Genomic DNA, 25,685 nt, shown 5'->3' with positions numbered 1-25,685 from the left:
GTATAATTTTTTTAATATACACATATATTTCTTTATTATATAATTTTATTGTAACCATTTATCTTTTATTCAAATTCTTTCTTTTAAAATTTATATACAATATAAATATTTAATTCATTAAAATAATTTTTTAAAAATTTGTATTTTTGATAAAATACTTTCGTATAATATATGAGTTAAAAATACTAGTATTAATATATATATATATATATATATTATTTTAATTAAATCTATTATTTTTCTTACAATTTTAAATTTAAAAGTTAAAAAAAATTATTTTATGTATTTGTTTGTATTGAACTTCTTTACTCTAATTCTATTCTCAATAACTATGAAACGTTATTTATTAGAGTTAGTTGTCAATGTCGTTAAAAGAGGTCACTAAGTGATCTCACACGAAGGGACAACCATTGTACAGATCTATTTCGTTGTCATTCTAACATTACCAATCGATCAAATCTCACACAAGATATGGTTATCACTGACAAATAACTTGTATGTTTAGTTTCGCTTACTAAGAATTTTAGTTTAAAAAATTATTATATTAAGATACATTTAACATTTATGATATTTGAATATTTATCTTTTATCTATGTTTGTACCTTATTCGGCAATTACATATTGAATTTTTGTATTATTATGCTATTTATGTGAAGTTATATAAACATATTTTTCTTTATAAATATTTTTTTCTCAAACAAGCGCGGGTAATGGATATAAGATGGGTATGCGAGTACCCAGAGGGTACGGGGATTAATATTCATACCCACGCAAGTATGAGACTGAGTATTAGTATTTTTTTAAAATGCGGGTATGGTGACTATAATAGTATAGTGCTCCTTTTTTCTTTTTGAACTCAAGTTTTTGTCAAAAAATGTTGCAAAGCGATTGAGTTTATAAAATTATATCAGTCATTCTTGATAAGATAAATGAAATAAAATTAATATTTATTTATCAATTATATCCTTTTATATTATTAAAAAATATTTTTTTATTAAGTATCGACATTTTTTTAAAGATAAAATATGGGTATAAAGTACAAAAATTAACAATGCATGTCAAAGAATCGTTAATTTAATTTACATATATGCAATTTAACTTTCCAAAAATTCTGACGCAAAAATTACTTAATAAAATTAAACATTTTACTAACATTCAATACATCATTATTAAAAAGTATTATTATTCTAAAGTCAAAATATTCATATTATTAAATCACACTATTACAACTTCCTTCTATTGTTTAAAAAAATATTAATTGCATGCAAGAGCATTAATATATAATTTTAATTGACGAAGTAATTAAAATGGTCATAGAGCAAAATAACATAATAGTTATGACTAATAATTAAAAATAAAGATGAAGATAGTAAATCGAAAATAAATAGTTAGATATAATGTTGTCACCAAGAGTACATGAATATTTTTCCTGCCAACTAAGTAAAATGTTACCAAAACAACAATTTAAACTAGTTAAGTGACCCTAGGAGTAATAATAACCTCACTCAATGACCATTACCCAATACCCATTTTTCTCATTCAGATTATAATCAGATTATTCCACGTGAAAGTAAACATTTACATATCAATGACCACCTTCACGATTTTACATCTGGGTAACTGTCATACCCGGAACTATTGTAATCGTTTGCACTGTTTTTCAAGGGAAAGAAAAATTATTTTCTACATATGCCGACTACTATAATAAACAACACTTTTTATCAGCTGTAATATAAAACAATTTCGTAAAACAGCAACGTGATTCACGTAGGGAACATTATTGGTGGCACTGCAAGCGACTTTTGCCACTTCACTGAAACAGAAAGAAGAGTCCAATGTCGCAAACTACGCCTCCAGGGTTTCCCAAAGCCATCGGAGAAGTCTACGACTACGGCCACGCTCGTGCGCACCCAAAAAGTTTGGCAACTCATGAGATATGCTTCTAGCTTGAGCAATGTAGTTTCAGTAATAGGATTACATAAAATATTTTTTAAAATATACAAATGTATTTTGAAAAAAAAAAGTAATCTTATTTATAAAATAGAAAATAAGGAATTATTCATTTTTAGATCTTTATGAATTAATAATATTAATGTATATTTCAAAATAAAGCAATGATAAATAATTTTTACTTTCACATTGTATATAAACTCATTGTAAAAGAGCTTTATCTTATATGTTACTCTAAACAAAAATTTAAATTTTATGCACGAGTGCAGGGACTTCCAAAATTCCAATATTATTTTAATTAGTATTTGCACCATTCGCTTGATTTTTTAACATCTATTATTTCATCAATTTTTTAATTAATTCGTTTGATAATAACTTATTGGTTTTTTCTATAAGCCATTTATTTATTTATTTAGATATATGTTTACAGGATATTAAGGAATGGGCAAAATCATCATCAAGTCCATCACCCCTATCCATTCACAAAATATCGGAGGTCAAATCAACTAATTAACTGATAGTTTTCTATTAAGCTCATTATATTCTTGCGTGTGATAATTATCACCGACCACAAAGTTGACTTTCTAACTCGTGCTGCACTCCATTCTTCCTTTCTTTTCCCGCGTGACCTTCATAACGCCACCTTTTAGCTTTCTTGTGATGGGATGTTAAAATGTTTGACCATTATGATCTGGCAAGAAATTTTGATTTTTGCCTAATGTTTCTTTTCACCCCAAAAGAAACAGATATTAATTTCATTGCCAAAGACAAAAATTTACAGAATAGTTAAGTAAAAGCTCACGATGGAAAATAGTGTAGCTTGTACACAAGTTGCACAGAAAAAAAAAAAAAAAGTATCTCAAGCTTAACATGGAGAAGACGTGTACAACTTCATGGGTGCTAACAGTTGTAGCTTCGAAAATTTGTTTCGTTCTTGGAAAGTTCTTATCCTTCGCATATCCTTCGCATGGTGACATGCAGCCTATTATATTGCTTGCTATTAGTTTTGTTGTTTGAGACTTTTGATTAGTAGTGTAGTGTGCCTAATCTCCATTCACCAAGTCTAGGTGTCTTCTGATAAAATCTAGGTTGAAGAGAATAAATGACCCAAAATTCTTCAGTCAATATATTATTCCCAATACATGGCATAAATGTCAATAATGACTAAAAATGGTTGAGTTATAAGCAAAAATGAAGACGAGATAGCCATTCCTCCTTCCCTACATATGCTTAACAAAACCCTTGTTGTGGCATCAATGGAGTAATCACAGTGTGGGTAAATATATTTTTGTGTCTACACATACATATATGGACAAAAAATGAAATAAGAAACTCTTCTTGTTATAACAATATTTCTTTTATTATGTTTAGGAGTGGGTATTGGGGTGTGATTTATGGCAAGGATTCACTCTTTCTTTCAACATGTTCACAGGTAAAGCACTATAATACAAGTATACACATAACTTAAATTGATAAACGTTCTATAATACTTGATATATTAATTTAAATTTTATTAAATAAGTGACTGTATATATATTCTCATAAGATTAACAAATTCGACATCTTGTTACCCTTTGAAAAAAAGTTTATCTTTAAAAAAATTGAGGCGTATCAAAGCTAATTTGAATTTACTCATATACTTAATTTGTGATTTATTTATTATCAAACATTAATTAGTGTATTTAAAGAATTAAAAATAAAACATTTTATCAAAAATAAATATAATTAATACAATATTTCTAATTTTTAATGAAATTTAACATAATTTTTAATAAAAAAAAATACTTTCAATTTTAAATAACATTTAAATTTAAAAATATTCAAAAATATGTTTTAAATACTAACCTCTCACCTAATTATGAAATATCTTAATCAAATGCCATTATTGAATTAAAGAAAAAAGCATAACAATTTTTTACTGTTAGCTACACTTAATATACATTACTAAAATAAATAATTTGATTCCATCTTATAATTCACCGTAGGGCATGAACCTAGCAGCGTGAATCACACTGAACTTTGGCTTTTAACAAATGTGCGTCTTTTTTTCTGTTTCCGTGTTTGAGTGTCCTAAGATACATTCAAGTCATGAAAGTAAAGGTTTCTTGCTTCTCACAAATGTTCCTTTAGAAAGTGTGTAAAGACAATTCAGAAGATACAGCAACATGTAATCAGGCATTCATAAGCTGTCCCATGGGCTTCACCAGAATTGTGAAATCTAATTCGTGAAAAATGAGAACAAGTAGTTACCATTTCACTACTAACTTTATTATTGTGTCTCCATGTTTTTTTTTTTTAATTGTTGGACTTGAGTTTCATACTTTATTTTATGATTAAAAAATTAATTCTCACACTCAGTTAAGAAAAAATATTTTTAATAAAAATATATGTTTTAAATTAATTTACACACATCTCAATTTTATTTAACAATTTAAAATATTTTGTTTTCAATTTTAAATCAAATGAACTTTCAAACTCAATGTGCAAGTATTAACTGCGTGAGTTAAGATTGCAATGTTGGATAGGAGAATGTATGTAGTGAAATGAATATTCTCAAAGGAGAATAAAATGAATAAATTTAGATCATATAATCATGTAAAAAAGATAATTAAGATTATCATATTCAATAAATTACATGATCATTTAGAAAAATTACATTTTAAAAAAATTTTATGAGTAGTGTGCTTTAATTTTAATTATCCATAATAAAATTTAACTACTAAAATTTATTATTCTCACTCTCATGAAAAAATCTTTTGTACACATTAAAAATTTCCAAAATAATATAAATAAAAAAATTGAAAATGGGATAAGTCCCAAATGACTTGTGCAACTTGTTAAACTTTTTAATTTAATACTTAAATTGTAAATGACATTCACATCTTGCTATCTTTTCTTAAAATTAATTGTTTTACATTCACTATTTTCACCTTTTGAAAATAGAATTAGCCGGTTTGGGTAGAAGTTAATGAGATAACTTACTCCTTACGCACAATGCCTAATCTTATTGCATGCTACACCGACATAATTAAATATCTAATTTATATCTTTGTGACAAATACAAATATAATTTTATCTCAAATGCTTTTCAAGATTTGAGTTAAATTTCATGTGTTAGACTGCTACCGTCATTCACATTCTTTTAATAAACCGACGTCGACGTCGTTTTAATCTAACGGGCAAGAATGACAACTGTAACAGCGATGCAAGTGAGGTTTTTACTGCTAACCCAGAAAGGAGAAATATTGAGACATGCGCTTGAAAATTTCAAACCGACTAACTTCTATATGAAATACACGTGTTGCACAGCCAGAGGGGAGGCCACTTTTTGCGTTTGAATCTGCCCATTTACATTTTTAAAAAAATAATTTTACAATGTTATTATATTTAATTTTAATATAAATATTTTATTTATTATATTTAATTTTAATATTAACAAAATAGTACTGGAAAATAATAATAATTAATACTGTATTAGACTTTTATACAAATAAATAGAAAGTTTTAATAACATTAATTCTTAAAATCAAGTTTAAGTGTTATCACTATCTGATTATTATTAAATACTTAATCCTAGTTTTTGTTTTTATAAATAAATATATTAAATTTTATCTTTAAATAGATAAATTATATTTTTAGACAGATTTGTTACATTCATTTTTTTTCTATTTTTTATTTTTTTAATTGCATAATTAATAGTATTTCTTATTTTCTTTTTTTTATCCTTATTTATTTTACATAAAAAATATTATCAATAAATATTTTTTTCCTCAATAAAAACTATAAGAACAAGAAAACGGAAGTGGCCGTTAGCTTGGAAACTCTTGAGCAGACGTTGAGCTGTCAAGACGGTCCAACCTGTTTCCGCTCCATCAAAATTAATTTAGCATAATTTTAATTAAGAAATCAATCGAACTCATAAATAAAAGATCTACAAATAGTATAAAATTTAAATAAATTTAATGGAAAATTAACTTAGGTTATAATATTATCATTCAAAGCATGTGTACTGTGGGAATATAAGATCAACTAACTAAAGCATTTTTTTAATAGAAAAAATTTGTATGAAATTTCAAGTAGATTCAAATATTATACGAACTAATAAGTATCTCTGTAAAAATGTGAGTATTCTAAAATCAAGTAAAATATAAAGATATTTCACAAATAATTACAAGAAACGTATATTTTAAATCAAGGCTAGCTATTTAATAATAAAAAGTATTTGCATGTTATTATTTAATTTAAAGACTCAATAACAAAAATATAAAAAAGCATCATATGCAAGTTTCTCTTTATAAAAACTGAACTTTTGAACAAATCTTTATAAATCATGAAAGTAGTTCCCAATTTGAAGCGTAGATGATATTTTTCTCATGTTTGGAGACAACTTGAAAAGTAAAATAATCAAGTAGAGACAATTGGATGCGCAGCTCATCATTAGAGAGAATCTCCCAAGGGAGGAAACTCAATTAAAACGATAATAACAAGTTTTCACTTATTTTCTTCTCACGCAAGATGTCACATGGTAATTCACTGATTTTAACATTTTAAAATAAAAATGCCTATTTTAATATAAATATATATTTCTAATTAGTTCAAATTTAGTCTCGATTATATTTAACAAAACACATATATGCATAAAAGTTGCAAGTTTCAGCATTGGAAGACCAATGAATGAATTAATCAAACACGTAACAATTAGCAAAGTTAATGAAAAATCAAAAGTAAAAGAAAAATAGAAAACAAACTGATGGTGGTATATACCTTCCCTTATAAAAGCATCTGTGTGTCACTCTCTCTCTCTCTCAATTTTGGCTAAATACGAAATTGTTTACACATAATAATAACACCAGACACACACACTCTTACATAGGAAAACCTCAAACGAATCAAAGCCACACCCTTGTCCATGTTCCTCCCTCCATCCACCCGTCCCAACCAAAAACGATACCCACCTTCAATTCAATAGAGACCAATCACTACCTCCATTTTTTGGCTTTCATCATTTGTTCGTAACTCGAAGAAACAACAAAGGACACAACTAAACTTCAACATTCAAATTTCAAACCATTGGCCATCCATGGCCGACGTCGTTTCAAAGAGCCCCACCACCATCACTCCCACCAACAAGAAGGAAACATCGAGCCTGTTACTTGGTCGCTTCGAGATTGGGAAGCTCCTTGGCCATGGAACCTTTGCGAAGGTTTACTACGCGAGAAACATTAAAAGCGGGGAAGGTGTTGCCATCAAGGTGATTGACAAAGAGAAGATTCTGAAGGGTGGGTTGGTGGCACACATCAAGCGCGAGATCTCGATTCTGCGCCGTGTTCGCCACCCTAATATCGTGCAACTCTTCGAGGTAATGGCTACAAAGACAAAGATCTATTTTGTAATGGAATACGTTCGTGGGGGTGAGCTTTTCAACAAGGTTGCAAAAGGGAGGCTCAAGGAAGAGGCTGCAAGGAAGTACTTTCAGCAATTGATCTCTGCAGTTGGCTTTTGCCACGCTAGAGGGGTGTACCATAGGGATCTTAAGCCTGAAAATTTGTTGCTTGATGAGAACGGGAATCTAAAGGTCTCTGATTTTGGGTTGAGTGCGGTTTCTGATCAAATCAGGCAAGATGGATTGTTCCATACGTTTTGTGGAACACCTGCTTATGTTGCTCCTGAGGTTTTGGCAAGGAAAGGTTATGATGGTGCTAAGGTTGATCTTTGGTCTTGTGGGGTGGTTTTGTTTGTATTGATGGCTGGGTATTTGCCTTTTCATGATCAGAATGTGATGGCAATGTATAAGAAGATTTACAGGGGTGAGTTCAGGTGTCCACGGTGGTTCTCACCTGATCTTTCTAGGCTTCTAACTCGGCTTCTCGATACCAAGCCTGAAACCCGGATTGCTATTCCTGATATCATGGAGAACAAGTGGTTCAAAAAAGGGTTCAAACAAATCAAGTTTTATGTTGAGGATGATAGACTTTGTAGTGTTGATGATAACCTTATGGACAATGAGGATGATACAGCATCTATTGCATCTTTTGTTTCTGATTACTCAGTGTCAGAATCTGATTCTGAGGTTGAGACTAGAAGGAAGCATGCTCCTTTGCCAAGACCTGCCAGTTTGAATGCTTTTGACATTATATCATTCTCTCCTGGCTTTGATCTTTCTGGTTTGTTTGAGGAGAAAGGGGACGAGGCAAGGTTTGTGACTGCTGCACCGGTTTCTAGGATCATATCAAAATTGGAGGAGATTGCTCAGTTGGTAAGTTTTACTGTGAGGAAGAAAGATTGTAGGGTGAGCTTGGAGGGTACCCGAGAAGGTGTGAAGGGTCCATTGACTATAGCTGCTGAGATATTTGAATTGACACCTTCTTTGGTTGTGGTGGAGGTGAAGAAAAAAGGAGGTGACAGAGCGGAGTATGAGAGATTTTGCAACAATGAATTGAAACCAGGGCTGCAAAATTTGATGGCCGAGGAATCTGCAACTTCTTCAGGCTTGTCTACACCTACTGAGCCTTCTTTACTACGTGTGCTTTCTGAACCCGTGCATAACATAGCTTCGGATATTGAAACTCAACGCTATATACCTACTGATGATTGAAGAGTGAGATAGAGAGGATAAAAGGTTAAGCCTTTTGCGCTCTTTTGTTTATAGATTGTGTATGGAAATTGGTTAAAAATTTTCCCCCAGGATTGTCCTGAGTCCTGCTTTTAGGTTTGCTTCTTTACTGGAGCATTAGGTGCCTATGTATTTGTCTGTTTAATTGCTCATACGAAAAAGGCTAATTGAAATATAGTCAATGGAGTATGTATTTCTACTTTTCTTCACGCTTTGATGGTGAACTGTATATTACTTTTGAGAATAGCAAGCAATGTGAAAATAGCAAAATGGTGTAGTGCTAACCCATGTGGCTTTTGGCTTTAGTTGTACATAGAGCTCTTAAATGAATTCTCATTTGAAATTGTTGATTGAAGGAAGAAAAATTGTTAAATGCCCTCTGATTATTCTTGAATGGGGAATGTATTTTTAATGCTATATCTTACGAACACATTCAATGGTCCGGGAGCACCGGAGTCTTGCTTGGAGGAAACCATTCTAATTGGTTTTATCACAAAGACATCAATATCTAAGACTAAGAATATTGTATCTCCTACTACTAATTTTGTTACTTTCTTCGTTTTTAGCACGAACTCAGCAATTTGAGTGTGTAGCCTGTTGAAGAAAATGGTTTGTAACCTGGTTTGGTTATATACAAAGTTAATATGTTGTCTTTGTAAAATGTTGTTTAACACTTGAGGAAATAGCTGTCTTTTAGACCAATCTGAAAGCTATGCGGGCCAGTATTATAAATTAATGGACTTTGTTAGCAATCCATAAGGAATCCACTATTGACTTGCCATTTAAGGATCCATAACAAATTAACAATATCACCGCGAAACTGCTTTCAAGAACAGAACATGACTGAGAAAGTTCAGGACTAATCTGGAAATCTTCCCGCTAACATTTGGGGTATAAAGTTGAGCTTTAAACCTGTGAAATTGATTGTTACAAATAAGTAGTCATGCCCAGGGAAAATCAAGGAATAAATCCTCACTTTAATTCTTCATTTTGTATTTTTTTTATTTCATCTCTAAATGAAGGCTTATTTTTAATTTCGAGTTATTGAAAAAGTAACTACGTTAGTTTATGTCGTTAATAAACGTAAATAACCCTTGACAAAAAGTGTTCATGTATCATGTTAAATGGGAGATGCCTTTTAATATGTTAAATTAAAATTTATAATTAGTAAATTGCAATGACACTAAACAAAAGTGTTCACCCGACATATTAATCGTGACATGTCATTTGATATGTTAAATTAAAATTAATCGTAGCAAACAAACAATTTTGTTAATTATTATAATTATAAGGAATAATTTAAAATATTTAAGCAAGTTAAAATTAAATTAAAATATTTATAAATTTAGAACGAAACTGAAAAAAATTATAAAATTAGCAACTATAATGATAATTCAGTAAAAAATAAAAAGTTTGAATTTATTTATCAAATGATAACAGTATAATTGTTTGGCATTGCTAGTTCAGGTGCTCCTTATAATTTAATAATGAGTTGATGAGAAGAAACTCAGGTGGGTGTATAAAAGCAACGTGTTGTAAATGCATTGCGTTAAGTGAAGATAAATAAAAACGAATTACTTGCTTTTGGATAATCTCCCTTGAATTCCGTTGACTTGTGGTGCATTACATTACATGTTAGTTATATGAATATAGCAAGTTATGAATGAGGCAAATTGAAGGTCAAAGTCCACATAAATGGGAGAAATTCAGCGATGGTTATCTTGATGTATGACATTCCCGCAACACGTGTCATCTTCTAGTACCACATGGTTTTGATATTCTCTTCCAAATTTCCATATCTAAAAATTAGCTTTTCAAATGGCTTATGGCACCCCTTAGTTCTCCACACTTGGGATTCCGAATGGCTCCAAACCGGTTCTGTAGAACAGACGCGACAGATTCGTCACTGATCTTGAATTTGAGACATACACTAATCAAATCTCAGGTGTCGTAAATTACACGGTTTGGACTTCCGAGTGTAGACCTGGAGAATACTAATAGTCATTATGTGATTGCCCAATATTTTTTGTTCCTATTCTTTGTTCTTATCTTTGCATTCACAAAGTGTGTCTTTCTAAGTTAGATAACCTGAAAGTTTGTCTGTGCAAAAACTAATTCCTGGTGTTAGAATGAATACAATTTAATGATTCATTAATAAGCTAACAACCGTGCAAGGACGAGACAGTGGGAAAATTTTAACTGATGGATTAGGTAAAATGGGAGCAAACGTAGGAAGCAAACTCTATTCTTATTATATTATTTTTCCATATTTTACTTGGTGAAGATATCAACATAATAAAAAACTATTTTTCAAATTTAAACGGGGTATTTTTGTGGGTTCAGCTTCGTATTAAAACATTGTTGTATCGCTTTAAGAATTTTATCGCTTGCTAGAGCATGCACGAGCGTGTGCAATCGCAACATTTTGCGTATTAATGGTACATTTAACAAGATGGGGGGTAGTAGTTGAACTGGAACAAGCTGTTGTCTACATGTCTCTAAAGAAGTTGAACCAGAACAAGCGATTGTCTACTAGTCCACAGTAAATAATTATGTTCAAGTACAGAATATTCATGCTATCAAAGAGTTAATATTTTCAGCGGTTATATATATATATATATAAAGTTCAAACTTAATACCTTGATTTGATTTAATCCAACACTTTTGATTTTTTTGTTTACAACAAAGTTTATATATATAGAATCACTAAAACAAAGTGACTCTATATATATATATGACAAATTAATGGAACCACAAATTTATTTGTCTCCTGCCTCTGGATGATTAGTTATCAGACTTGGGACACTGCTGGTATTATTCTATTTCTTCTGTATCTAACACATTATTTTCACATTTGTGTCCACACACAAGATACCTTCAATAGTAAATTACTTATTTACTTTACAAGTTTGCATTTTTTTTTGCAGTTTGTTTTTACTTTAATAAAAAATTATTTTAATATCTAACTTTTAAACTTTATAATCAAATATTAAGGATCAATTCAACTGATATGTATTGAAAGCTATTTGTTGTTATCTTTTAAATTAAATAATTAATTTTCAAAATAAACTGCACTGAATACGTAGATCCTGAACAAACTATTGAAGGCAACGCGGGGCACGACTGTGATAGGAAATGTTAGTTACAAAGGTTTATCCAAGTTCAAATTATTTTGCCCTTTACGCATTCATAAATAAAAATATATTTTTTACACTAAATTTTCACAGGATAAAATCATATGAAAATTTTGTATTTGATATGAGGATTCACAATTTTAATAAAACATCACCATTCAATAATTATGAAAACATCATTTGATTAGGAGTGGGATTGTTGGAATATGGTGAGCAAAACAGCTGTTAGATTATGAAGGTGTTGAGTGTGGAATAACGAGTGGTTATCACAAAGGACGAATCAAAATTGAACTTTATAAGAAGATACGCTATCTTCACTCAAACTTGTCTTCTCACGATTTGCTGCGAAATCTTTTCAAAACGTCATTTTCTGTTTGTTCATTTCTTTAAAGTCATAAATTGAAATGCCCGACACTAATTACAAGCACTTCACGGCCAACAAATCTTGCATTTTTATATTTGCCATTGGGATTGTCCTTATTGGGTTTCTTGATTAGGTAGTTAGCTGCTAAAGGACACAGATTCTTAGTATTGATCTACGGCTACGTGACACGAGTTTGAAAAGGTGGCCATAAAGTAAGAAATGAAAAATGTTCAGAAAAAAGAAATCAATGTAAAAAATAATCGCATCCACTACACACAGAAGGGTATAAAGAAAAATTAATCATCGTGAAATATGAAAAATAAAAATCACTCAAAGCAAATTTATATTAAAATTCAGCATGGATTTCTTTTTGAAAAAAATTTGATGAATAAAAAATTCAATATATTCTAAATTGAATAATTACTTACTTTAATGATAAATTCTATTTTGGAAAATTGTGTCTCCAGTTTAGCAACTTTAAATTGATTGGATTGTTGGGCTTGAGGTCTACAAGTGTGGGCTGAATATGACATTACTGATAAAGATCCATCATAAGAAGCAACGATCACTGTCCAACTTTCACCGCCATAATGTACACTAAATCATTAAAAATCAAAATATGTATGGGGAAAATGTTGACATTATTCTACCTATAAGTATTAATCAAAGGCTATGCTTCTCCATATATTTTCCTAATATAAAATAATAGACTTATATGTACAATTAATTAATATTAATTTGAATCATATTTATAATAAATAATTATCAAAATTTTGTATGTTTATTAGTAACTTTTTATATCTTTATTTATCACAAGATTTATATTAATAAAACATTTATTTATTATTTACATAAATAAATTTATTTAATATACATATTAATTATTTATTTATTACTTTAAATATTTTAAAAATAAATATACATTCACAATATATCATTTGATAATTTAATAAATTAAATATTTATTTTTTATTATATGTAACCTATCTGATCCGTGAAGTATGATACATTCACGGTTAAGAAACAAGTAGAAAATCATTTATTTGAGTGAATTATTTGGTTAGATAATCACGTAACCTTTTTTTTCTTTACCAATATATATATATATATATATATAATGACAAAAAAAGTTTACAATGGTGTAAGTCTAAAAAATTTTACACTTGATCTAAATCTTTCATTTAACTTATATCTAACATATTATAATTTATTATTTTATTAGTTATTAAATGTAAGTTAAATGAAAGACTCAGATTGAATATAAGAATTTTTAGACTTACATTAGTGTAAAAAAATTCTTTTTCATATATATATATATATATATATACATATATATATATATATTATTTAAAAATAATATATATTAAAATATAATATTTAAAAAAAATTACAGAAATACAAAAATTCAAAAGTCATTGACGTAAAAATTTAGAAATCAAATAACGAAAATTATAAAAAAATTATCAATAATAATTTTTTAAAAATATCAATAGTATTTTATGAAAATATCAATAGTATTTTATGAAAAAGTTATAGTAAAAAAAAACTAACGTTTTTGACAATTTTTAAAATATCAATGCCATAATTGCTATTTGATTTTTGAAATCTTTATATGGAGAGAGGAGTCACATGCTTAGGGTTGCAGTTCTACGCCATTGCAAGCGCAGAAATTATACTGGTATTAATCATTGATTTATTTTATTTAAAATTTTCAAAACATAAAGAAGTAAAAATTGGTGATTTATGAGTGCACCCATCATGTCAGAAAGATTTTGACAACCTTTTTTGCATCCACTTTTCTTCCTGTCATTCAGATTTAGGATCAAAACATTAAACCACAAGCTAATAATATATACATGTTCCCAAAATTTAAGTTAAATATTGGGATTTCTCAAGTATTATAAAGAGTATTTTATCCATATTTCAACATTTTAACAGTGATTGCCTTGTCCTGTTTTATGTTAGGCTCCATCAAGTGTAAACTAACTCTAGAAATGTGTCAGACAAATAGGTTCGAAGTTTGGCATCGATATTAGGAAGGAAACTCCACTTGATAACGAATGCATGCTCAAGGACTGCCCATATTAAAGATAGAAATGAGCATGATTAGGTTCTTGTTATATTGGTAGATCTTTTGCTAGAGGTGGCCATGTGAGTACAAAATCTATCAGCAATCCAAACCTTAAAAAATTTTCACACAGCAATATATTTTATTTAGCTTTGTGTCTACTTTTAAGGCATAATACAAATTTTGTTACTGTTCAGACCAATTATTCTAAAATTTTAAACTGCCATTCTCAAAGTTATGTATTTCTAACAAGACCTCAAGTGAAGTTCCTTTAGATATAAAGCACGGACACAGTCATATGATTTGTCTTGAGCTAAAATGTAATATAATTATTTAGAATGAGAGCAGAGAAGATTAAACTCTGATAAGGCTTTGTTGTTGTCATTGAGGAAAAAGATTATATGAAAGAGCATTGAAAACAACTTTGCAGTATGTATAAGACATTTAGATAGAACAGTGCTTGAAAGCGCTCCTTCCGTCTAAGAAAAAAGAAATCTGAAATATTTTTTATACTACAATTGTTGTTGCTCATATCCTTGCCAAGTCCAAACTATTTCATTTAGTGAAGGCTTCAAGTACCGGTTCCAGAATCTCCAATACGCCAATGTGTCTCCATCAATTTTCTTCACCTCAACAATATGAAAGGAAGACGTCACTTCAAAAATTTCTGCTTCAATAATGAGTTGGTTTCTCATCGGTGTTTTGTTTTCCTTCAATATAACAATTCCATTTTTCTTAATGACATTGAATCTACCATCTACCTGTGCTACGTCTTCAAGTTTTGACAAAATGATTGAAAGTGGCTTTCTAGTAGTAAATCTTGCTGCTTGTCTTTCATTATTATCTTTCTCAAACAGGCCAGAAAGATCAAGTCCTGAAGAGAGTGATATGATATCAAATGCATTAAAATGATAAGGCTTCATGAGGCTTTGATCATTATCTGATTTCGAGCTGTCATCTGAATCTAAACCCGATGAAGAAAATGCAGCCTGAACATCTGAGATATCCTCACCATTTGTAGGGGACAAGGGTGGCAACCTTGGTGCTTCAATCTGCATATACCCCTTTCTAAACCAATTGCTTTGCACAATCTTGGAAATACTAATTCTTGTCCTTGGATTGGGATCAAGGATCCTATATAGAAGCCTTTTCACATCTGAGGAGAACCATCGTGGGAACTTGAAATCTGCTTTGCTAATCTTCTTGTACATCTCCACTAGATTTTTATCATTGAAAGGAAGAAAACCAGCCAAGAGAACATAAAGAATCACTCCACAAGACCAAATATCTGCTTTGGCACCATCATATCCTTTCTTCTTGATCACCTCAGGAGCTACATAAGCAGGAGTCCCACATGTTGTGTGAAGAAGGCCATCTTTTTTCTTTGATTCCAACAATGCACTCAAACCGAAGTCTGAAACTTTGAGGTCCCCATTTTCATCAAGGAGAAGGTTCTCTGGTTTAAGATCACGGTGATACACCCCTCTACTGTGGCAGTGATCAACAGTATCAATCAGCTGCTGAAAATATTTCCTTGCCATTTCTTCCCTAAGCCTTCCTTGGGACACTTTATGAAAAAGCTCACCACCTTTCACCCACTCCATTGCAAAATATATCTTTGTCTTACTTGCCATTACCTCATAGACTTGCACAATGTTGGGGTGCTTCACAAGACGCATCACAGAGATCTCACGCTTGATTTGATCCTTCATACCCCCCCTCATCACCTTCTCTTTGTTTATCACTTTGATTGCAACACTTTGGCCTGTTTTCAAGTTCCTTGCATGATAAACTTTGCCGAAATTGCCTTGGCCAAGTAAACGTCCAACTTCATATCCTTGCATCAGAATCGTTGCTTTGTTTTCCATTCCTTCTTAATAGGTAAAACTAAGAAAATATTGATTTAGAAAGGAACTAAGACCCTTTAGCATCACAAAAAATTGCCCTTTTCTTCCTGTACTCTCCACTTTGTTAATGGGCACTTGGAGGATCAAGATAGGAGCAGGCAAACTTGAAGGCTAGGGAAGTACGGTCGTGGAACCACATGCTCTTTGGCAGGGTTGAGGGATATTCCTCTCGGTGCATTGTGATAAAGACTTGGAAAGAACGGTTATCCATCGAAGAGGAATTTAAGCTAACAGAACAGATGACCAAATCAAAGACCCTATGAGTAGTGGTAAACTGGGAATGTCTTAAAATAGTTAAATTATGATAAATATAAGAAATAGTTAAATTATTTTTTTATTCCATTAAACTGCCCTTATATCAAGGTCGGGTTCTAGTTGCTTGTGCACTTAGAGGGTGTGGCATTATTTACAAATCTAAATCCAATCCAAATTTCTACATGTGTATACAACTTTGTTTATAAAATTATTATACGACTTATAGTTACATAAATAAAAAATTAGGAAATTACCATACTAAATTATAACGAGTCAAATCAAATGAACCTTTTAAATTAAAGATTTTGTTTCTTTCTTTTGACATCAAATGAAAGACTACATATATGCACACAAAAAAAGTAAAGACATATAATTTAATTAAGTTACCTGTTACACAAGGAATTTTTTATATTTTATATTTAGAATTTATATTGATAAAATTGTTGCGTTCAATTAATCTTTTCTACAAGTTATGTTGACATGATATATTTCCTCAGTTTAAATAATTAAGATAAGTTTAGCTTTGTTATGCTATTGCTTTTTTAAAAACTTAAAAGGCTTTAGTTATTTTTAGATAACAAAATCTATAAAACATTGATATTGATGATTGTTTTCAGTAGACTTATGCTAGGTTTTAGTTCATTTAAACAGGACATCTCTCTTTAAACAGTTGTATTATAGAATATAACCAATAACGTTGAAACTATAATTGCAGGGCTTTACCGCAAAGGTAACGTTGTAACTATAATTGCAGGGCTTTACCCCACAGGGAGCCCTTCTAGAAATTCTCGAAGGCCTGGGCCAAACCCAGGCCTAAGAGGGGGTTTGGAAATAGTTTTCAACCAGCAATAGACGCGCCTCGGTTAGAACCTCACTAGCTGCGTCATTGCCCCAAGCGCAAAGATGCTGTTTATTGTATCACAAATCACATTATATACCTAGCTTCGCGGGTGCAGTTGTGCTTCACTACCAATGTGGGACTAAAAGGCTATAAACTTAGCAAACTTACTTTTTCTTTCAGTTAGTTAAATATATTTAAATTTAAAATTAATTAATAATAATGTATAAACTGTACTTTCTTTTGTTACAATTAGCTTAATTTTTATTTATTTTTTAATCATATTTTAAATTTTTGAATTTTTTAAAATATTTATATTTATAAAAAAATTATTACTTTATAACTTGTGCTTACATAATTAGGTTAAAATAATTTTTAAGAAATTTTTTTAAAAATATTTTTGTTATATATACATATGTAAACTATTTTAAAACTTATAACTTTTTTAATTATTAAAATATATTCATTTATTTCAAAATAAAATACATATGCATTACATTAACTACTACCTAGTTTAGTTATAATTTAAGTTATTTCAAAAGTCACATTACATAGATTTCAGGTTTAATTTGCTACTTAGTACTCATCTTTATAATCATCCCTTTGTTAAACACTTCAAAAGAAAACTTTAACATGTTATGCCTTGGATAAGCAAGTATTCAATTTCATATTAACTTTGCAACAAAATTATTGCTTTATTACGCACCCTTCCTCTAGAGTATGGAAGAAAGAAAAAATAATAATAATAGATTTTATGCCTAAAACAGAACAAGAACATTGAGGAGTATCAAACAAAAGTTTTTTTTTTTTAATGCTCTCTATTCTATTAATGGACACTTGAGAGGTATTTCTCTTTGTGCATAAAAAGATGAATGACTTGGTAAAAATAACATTTGTTTAGACAAATAACTCTAAATAAAGACCTTAAGGTATAAAATTAGTGAAATTAAGGAATACATGGAATGTTGCTATACAAAAATGTATGTAATTAAATACTATTGTTAGACTTTATTTACTTAATTAATATATTTTTAAAAATAAATATCCAAATTAATATTGGTTAAAAACTAATTTATTATCTAGAGTTTTTTTTTTTTTTGGACAATGTCACATGTTGGTATCACACTCCTTTGTTATGAAACTACTTAAAAAAATAAGTTTGTCTCCTCTAAATACAGTACCCACTTTGCGGTTAACACGCATTAACCTAATGAGCATTCCATATCAGTAGGAGGCGATACGAGTTTAGGCAACTAAGTGATAAATTTTCATTTGTCATTTTATCTATGAGAATCTAGCTTATTTTATTATTATAATTGATGTTTTATCCCTTAAAATGATTAATTATTTCTTGATTTTATTGTAAAATGACAGTGTAACTAGATGAATTAAACTAAATCATGAAGAACAGTGGTATTAGAAAACAAAATGATATTGGGAAAGAAATAAGACAAGCATGCCCTTCTCTAACACGAACATGTCCTGTGCTGACTAAACAAACTCTTTAGAGAATGTGTGCTTAACACTAGCACACTTGTACTTCTTTCCAAATGAGCATGATCATTATCTGTGGGCAAGTGTACCTATCGAAAAGTAATAAAGAGTTTAAAATTAAGTTTTCAAGTTATCGTCCCACAGAGATTAGTTTCAAGTAACAAAAACATCTTGATTTAATTGTTTAAACTGAAAGGGTACGTAATGAATTAAAATCAAAAGTGTTTAAATTCAAAAAGTAATTGAAAGGACACAAAGGAAGTTTTTGATAGAGAGTGGATGAAAAGAGTCTAGGGCATATGGTTTTACCTATTACACCTTTCTATGTTCTCTTTAGTTAAATTCTAATATTAGTTTCTTTATGTTCACCAACCACCCATACTTATTCTATTAACACTCAATAATCATGCAATATTAATATTCTTTTCTCTAGACGATTATTCCTAATGATCATGCAAGACAAAAGGTAGTGAAAGCATAAAGAGCCTATGAGTTTGTTAATTTAATAACAGTTGGAAGAGAAAAACTAAGTTTAATTCGCCTAATCATTTGTCCCGTCTAACCTATAGTTCTATTAATTACATGTGGTACGGTCGCCTGTGATACAACTAGTTGTAAGATACTAAAGGTGATTAGTTTTTAACATGCAAAGTTGAATTCAATAGGATAAAGACTAAACATAAAAAGAAACCAACATCGTTATTAAAAATAAAAATCTCATAGAGTATGCAATAAGATATGTCATAGTCCTAGTTATGAATTTAGCTAACCTTAACAAAACAAATAACGAAACACATGATAAACAAATCCATAAACTCAGTAAAATTTCAACTGAAAATGCCCGAAAGGGAAAAGGGTGGAAGTAGCTCTTGTTCTCCAAAAGGTGCTCAAAAGAAACACTCGTCGTCTTTGCCAATGACCTCTAATAACTCTCAATGATTGATTAAGTTAGACCTTAGGGAAAGAAGATGGTGTTTAGAAGATGTTTATCCAGAAGCATAAGCCCTTTTTATATAACTTAGTATTCCGATCGTCGCTCAATCTTTAGTAACTGAGCTTTATCTTTTTGAATGAAAATCAGTTTTGCCAACTTTTTGGGATCTTAACTAAAACCACATTTAATTTCTCCAAATCAATGTAGATTCAAACTCTCAAAATTCAAAAATTAAATTTTAAAATTTGATCACAGATTGAATCAACACAAAAATGCATTATTATCCAGCACTGCTGTGCCAAATATTGAACCATGCCCATGTTTGAATTTAGCACGATCGTGCATTGTCACGAAGCACACCTTTGACGAGTGAGAAGCACGATTGTGCTTTCTTGCGAGGTTAGCTGTAGTTATCTAATTTTTGCTCAGAATACTCCCATAATGCACTAGTAGTGCTCTCATGCTTAAATGTAAAAATAAATAATAAATTTAGTGTAAAACATCCACAAAATATATCAAAAGTGCATAAATATAAGTTATAAAACATCAAAATATGAACTTATCAATCATGTCTAACTCAGCACACCTTGTGCTGAACAATGTACCTCTCTATTTAGGTCATGCTCAAGAAGAGCGCACCCCATGTTGAAGATATGAACCTTTTATCCAAGGCGTGCTAAAAAAGACCATGCCTTGTAGTCAAATATGAATATTCCTCTATCTAGAGTATGATGCCTTTAAGATCACTAAATAAAAGAAAATTTTAGAGTTTTGAGAAAAGATGTTCTTTTGAATTTTAAATTTATCTTTGTGACTTCTCTTTCCTTTTTGCCTCTTCCACACCTAAACCCTAAGCTTTCACCTAGAATTCTTCCTTATTTCACATTCATATCATCTCCCTCTTCCATTCCATTCATCACCTCTATAGGATCTCTAAGGTAGCACCCGTCCTTGGATAATGGAGACAGAGACACTGAAACAATAAAAGATAAAGACACTAATGTTTATGTCTGTCTATTATGTGTGAAAGTGAAGATAGGATATTGTGTATTGCATCTTGTATTATGTTTGGATGTAAAGAGACAAGACACAAAAATATCTATCCTACCCCTGACCACTCTTTTAATAAACCTAAACCTATCTTGTCCTATTGGTTCCTCTGAAACAATAATGCCTCCAAATGACTAGGGTTCTTCATCTCAATTATTGTCTTGCTTCTTCATCGCCTTGGTTCTTGTCAGTCATCGCCTCCAAATCTTTGTTCCCGTGGTCGTGTTATGCTTGCTTTCCTCGTGTTGTCACCACTGTGCAACTTGTCATGGGGTCAAAGTAAACTATCTCTCTGCTCTTGAACCCCAGATCGTTCCACAAATTAATTCTTCCTTCCTTTACATGAACTTCTTTAAGATGTACCCAAAAGAAAAAAAAGAAAAGAAAAATCACTTCTTTCCTAAATTTTCACCTCAGCATTGATGATTTTTTTTTGGTATTGTATTTGTAAATCTTCTGTGTCTAACCAACCACCAAAAAATGCAACCTTGAATACCATCAATATTCATCAACCTAGACATAGTAAACATGACACAATTTCTTTCACTAGTTCATGTTAAAACAAAGGCTTCACAGTGCATATAATCGACACAGTTTGAGTTCAAGTAGTTTGTAATATTTTGCCAAGGCTTGGGCCATGATGAAAAGATTAGGGAGCTAATGTTCATAAAAGGCCACAAAAGATCTTATATTTGGCTTCGTGGTATTTTTTAACCTTTGGATCATTAGATGGATGAATAACCTATCAAAATTCAAGAACTTCAGTAGGCAACTAGGATAACTAGGAGCAGAAGAATAAGCACTTCAATTTTGGTTCTACTTCTCTTTTAATAATGAGGGCTTGAGTTGGTGATCTAGTTTTAATTTATAGTCACACTTATCACATTATTAGTTTAACTTTATGATGATGATGCCTATAAAGTACTACTGATGGCAAGGGAAATGCATGAAAAGAATTTTTAAAATAACCTTATTATTTGGAAGAATAATCAAGGATTAATTTGGTATTAATTAAATAAGATGCTTCAAAAAATTGAGATGAAAACCTTTAAATTATTAGCACAAACATCATTACTTAGAAAAATAAAAAAATTTGGCTGCAATAATTATTGCCTCCTTGTGCTTCTTCTTGATTTTTTTATTACTGATGTAGTTGCAGAAGATATGTGAATTTTTTCTAAAAGTCTATTTGTTAATTTGAATATGTAATCCATTGATAAAAGTAGGAATGTTGCCTTCTCATTTGTTATTTTTGTATTTAGATATGGTGTTGTCTTTTGATGTATTTCGATTGGATTCTGTTACACATAAGGAGGTCTTAGAAAATGTTGAAATTGATACTACTTAGCCCCCATATATTTTTTCAGTGCCATTTGTATGATGTAATATATATAACATGAGTAATGTCATTGGCACATACAATATGTTGGTCATTGTGGTGGTATAGTGTTTATGCAAGATTGTATTGAATTGAAGTTATATTTTGTTTCATTAAAGTTTTTTATAGGTCCGGATGTTCTCTAGTGAGACAGTGTTTGGTTAATCTCTTATGTGGGTGTGGAGATAGGAAGATTTTAATGGTATCAAAGAAGACAACCAATTGTGGAAGAGAGTCTTGGAGGTTTTCCTATTGGATGGTAAGTTGTGAAAACTTCAAATTTGTTTGGTTTGTTTGATTTTGTTTACTTGTATTGAATTAAAATTCTTATTGTGATTATGATGTATGCTTTTTACATATACATGCTGTGTAGACTGCTTTAAAATGAATGTGAGGAGTAAGTTCAATGAATAATTGACTTCCAAGTTATAAAGTATCATATGGGGCTAGAAATTGAAATAAACAAAATATTGCCTTATTACATGTCATGTGACTTTGATGTATGCATTATAACTAATAATGTAATCTAGTAATGGAATAAGGTTGGTTAAGTTTCATTTTCTCTAATTTATGTTTGCTATTTTAATTTACGGTATCATTGCTCTTTATGTGCCCCTGGGTCCCATGTATTATATTATGCCTTCATATCTCAATCATAGTTTTTACAACGAACCTACTACAGAGCAGCTTTATATTTTTTTGAAAAATTTTCAGTATTCTTTATATTTTTATCATGTACATTGACATTGAAAAGATATGATTCATATTATTTGTACCTTTTTATGTTATCTTTTTGAACATATTTATTTTGATAAAATTAAGTAAAGTTGTCATTATATATTTAATGCAGAACAAAGACAAGACATGCAGTTATTTTAATTGGTATGATGACAAAGAAACATATAATATTCCAAGTACGAGAGAGGTGATTTCACAAACCTCTGTTCCAACTGAAGTGTTGCTTGTAGAAGCAAATAGAAATAAAGTTGCGTCTTGAGAGGATGAAGACAAACTTCTTTGTCTTGGCCCTTGTAGTTTCTTGGATTATGCCTAATTTTGTTTGTTATGTGGTACATTAGGTTGACTATCAATTGATGTACACCCCTTTAATATGATGTAATCGTTAGAACTAGGCAGTTATATTTGTTGCGATATAAACTTAGCTTATAATTTCTTAACTTGATAGATGGAATAGAAGCTTGGATATGGACAACTTTTGTTTTTCCTTTTTGTCATGTGATAGGAAAAGAATACAGTTGTCATTTAACCATAGAAAAAAAAATAAGAAAGCAGAGCAAATTAGATCAAAGAGAATTTGTGCTTTTGAAAATTATTTCAAGAAAATACTGATATAATCCATTCAATTCAGTAAAATTGAATATATCCAAGTTAAAATTAGGAAAGAAAGCAACACTATTCAAAATTTATGATGAAGACAAAAAAGTATTCATCAGCAATTAGAGATGAGGATATTTTGATATAATTTTTCCCCAACCCCACCATCACCATTATAACTCAAAAACTCATTTTCAATGGTAAACAAAGATACTCAACAAACCAAACTCAACATCAATTTCTCAGCTTATTGACACAAAACATTGACAACTTCTTACAAAGTTACCAATGTGGATACATGAACTTTATCAGCATACAATTCACCCTCATTAAACAAAAACCAGTTTACCAAAAGTAGAACAAAAAAGCACTTTATTTTATGAAAAATATTAGAAAAAAATATTTTTTTAAAAACTTCATTGCATAGATTTTTTAATTATAGTACAATAGCTCCAATACTTGAAAAATTAACATAGACTCTCTAATGGATCAAAATTTTCCCATTGAATTTCAAACATCCACATGAGAAAATATAGGAGCAGAAAGATACGTGTATATAGAGAGGTGTATCACCATAGAAGGATATTTAGTTTTTCCTAACACCTAACTGATCTACTTATTCATGTTAATTATGAAAATATCACATTAATTGATAGTATACTTGTCATTGTTTAGTTTTTACGTGGTAAATAGTAATATATATATATATATATATATATATATATATATATATGATTTTTCTTTTCTTTTCTTTTTTGTTGAGAAAGACAAGGGGTTGGATAAAAACAAGAATATAAAGTAAAAATCATTGTAGAATATCATGTTGTGTTTTTTAGTAACGTGGTGTTGTGTTTTTGAGCTGCAAATGCACTTTATGGACTTTTACAATTGCTGGAATGGTAAGACAGACATCATTTATTACATTGAAACTTAGAAATTTCAGGCCTTCAAAACACTTGGATTTTGAAAAATTATTGTTCTCAGGAAGTGATTCTAATGAGGATCAAAGTGAATGTGGTCAATCTTCTAATTCTAAGATGAATGCTTATTACACTGTTAGAAACAAACACAGAAGCTTATTAGAGGAGCTTATGATATTAAGCATAGGACAAAATTAACCCCATTCCTATACTACATAATTTTAACACAAGATAATTTACATTAGGAGTTATGGTAGATAATAACATCAAGTTCACAAGATCATAAAACCCAATGACAGACATCCCAATGCTGCCTTTGAAGTTTTAGTCATACAATCCAAACTAGTGCCCACCAAAAAACTAAACTAACACCATTCTTACAAACTTGGTTAAATTCTAGTATGTTCGTCTCACTTGGGAAAGCTTCTACCTCTAGAAAGGTCACTAGAGCTCACAACCCAACTTCAACCATTTACCATGACAATAAGTAATTACCAGTCATAAGACGCTTTTAGAAGAGCAAAACTCTAGCTGGAGTTTTTCACTGGGCCAAACAGGAAGTACATCCCATCTTGCACCGCTAATAGCCCCTCTAACCTAAGTAACAACCCAAGCTTAGGTGTAGAGTTGCTCTCATGCAAATAATGAATAAAAATTATAGTATGTGATAGGGACATCCAAACCTTTTATACCTTAAACCTAAAAAATCTAACCTACAAAATAAATACATTTCCAAATATGGTCCCTTATCTTAAGATGAACAGTTATTTTAAAATTTAAAAGTTCAGTATCTTATGGTTACAAACATTTAAAATAAACATCTATCCTGTGGTTATGAAAATATTTACAAACAATTAAACCAAACAAGGTCCGTTAGTACAAAAGGAAAAAGAAAAAGAAAAACAAACAAACAAACGGGTCATAATAAATCCTACTATTTATCATAAAGAGGCTTAAATCTCAAATAGTCTCCAATGGAATCGTCATTTGTCACCTGGTTAACCAAAAAATAGTGACTCTCTAGTAAAGTCATCATCGTCAATAAAATTTTATTTATTTTTACAAAGAAAAAATATTGAAAAGAAAAATCATTAAGAGTCCCGAGTTCAGAAGTTGGTTACAGGCATTAACACTTTTAGTTGCCTGTCCAAACAAATAGTACCTTAAGATTAAATAGTGTGACTAATTTTAAATATTGACCCTAGATATTTTTTTTTTTTGTTTTTCTATTTTTTATTTTTTATTATTTTATTATTTTATTATTTTTAAAAATATGTGTTAGGTATAAGTTATTATTGTCATAAGCAAAATCAAGATTTAACATTTCAAAAAAATCTTTATTCTCAAATCGTATTTTATTTTTAAAACAAAATAATTTTGTAAAAAAATATTATTTTCTTTTTCATTTGAAAGCCAACAAAAAGACTTAATAAATTAAATCATAT

General features: G+C 30.1%; 2 protein-coding genes and 1 non-coding gene across 8 annotated transcripts; 1 reads left to right on the top strand and 2 right to left on the bottom strand.

The window, feature by feature from the left end:
- Nucleotides 1-6,818: 6,818 nt before the first annotated feature.
- On the top strand, nucleotides 6,819-8,767 carry LOC113864762 (CBL-interacting serine/threonine-protein kinase 12-like). Of its 6 annotated transcripts, none has more exons than XM_027498848.1 (2): nucleotides 6,819-7,884; nucleotides 7,930-8,767. In XM_027498848.1, the coding sequence occupies exons 1-2, from the start codon at nucleotides 7,031-7,033 to the stop codon at nucleotides 8,543-8,545; spliced, it is 1,470 nt and encodes a 489-aa protein (XP_027354649.1). In that variant the 5' UTR covers nucleotides 6,819-7,030; the 3' UTR covers nucleotides 8,546-8,767. The 6 variants fall into 6 exon arrangements, with proteins under 6 accessions (XP_027354649.1, XP_027354682.1, XP_027354656.1 ...); XM_027498881.1 differs by having other exon boundaries at nucleotides 6,819-7,906; nucleotides 8,039-8,767; XM_027498855.1 differs by having other exon boundaries at nucleotides 6,819-7,906; nucleotides 7,958-8,767.
- A 5,874-nt stretch (nucleotides 8,768-14,641) lies between these two features.
- On the bottom strand, nucleotides 14,642-15,997 carry LOC113852109 (CBL-interacting serine/threonine-protein kinase 20-like). The gene has a single exon (XM_027482361.1). It carries the CDS (start codon nucleotides 15,995-15,997, stop codon nucleotides 14,642-14,644), a length of 1,356 nt encoding a protein of 451 aa, XP_027338162.1.
- Nucleotides 15,998-17,045: 1,048 nt separating this feature from the next.
- Nucleotides 17,046-17,196, bottom strand: LOC113853334. Its single transcript, XR_003502507.1, has one exon. It is a non-coding gene; the product is annotated as a U4 spliceosomal RNA (small nuclear RNA).
- Nucleotides 17,197-25,685: the final 8,489 nt, after the last annotated feature.

The sequence above is a fragment of the Abrus precatorius genome, unplaced genomic scaffold (genome assembly GCF_003935025.1).
Source record: "Abrus precatorius isolate BTA unplaced genomic scaffold, Abrus_2018 Scaffold10, whole genome shotgun sequence".
Classification (NCBI taxonomy): Eukaryota; Viridiplantae; Streptophyta; class Magnoliopsida; order Fabales; family Fabaceae; genus Abrus; species Abrus precatorius.
This window is presented reverse-complemented; position numbering and strand designations above follow the sequence as displayed.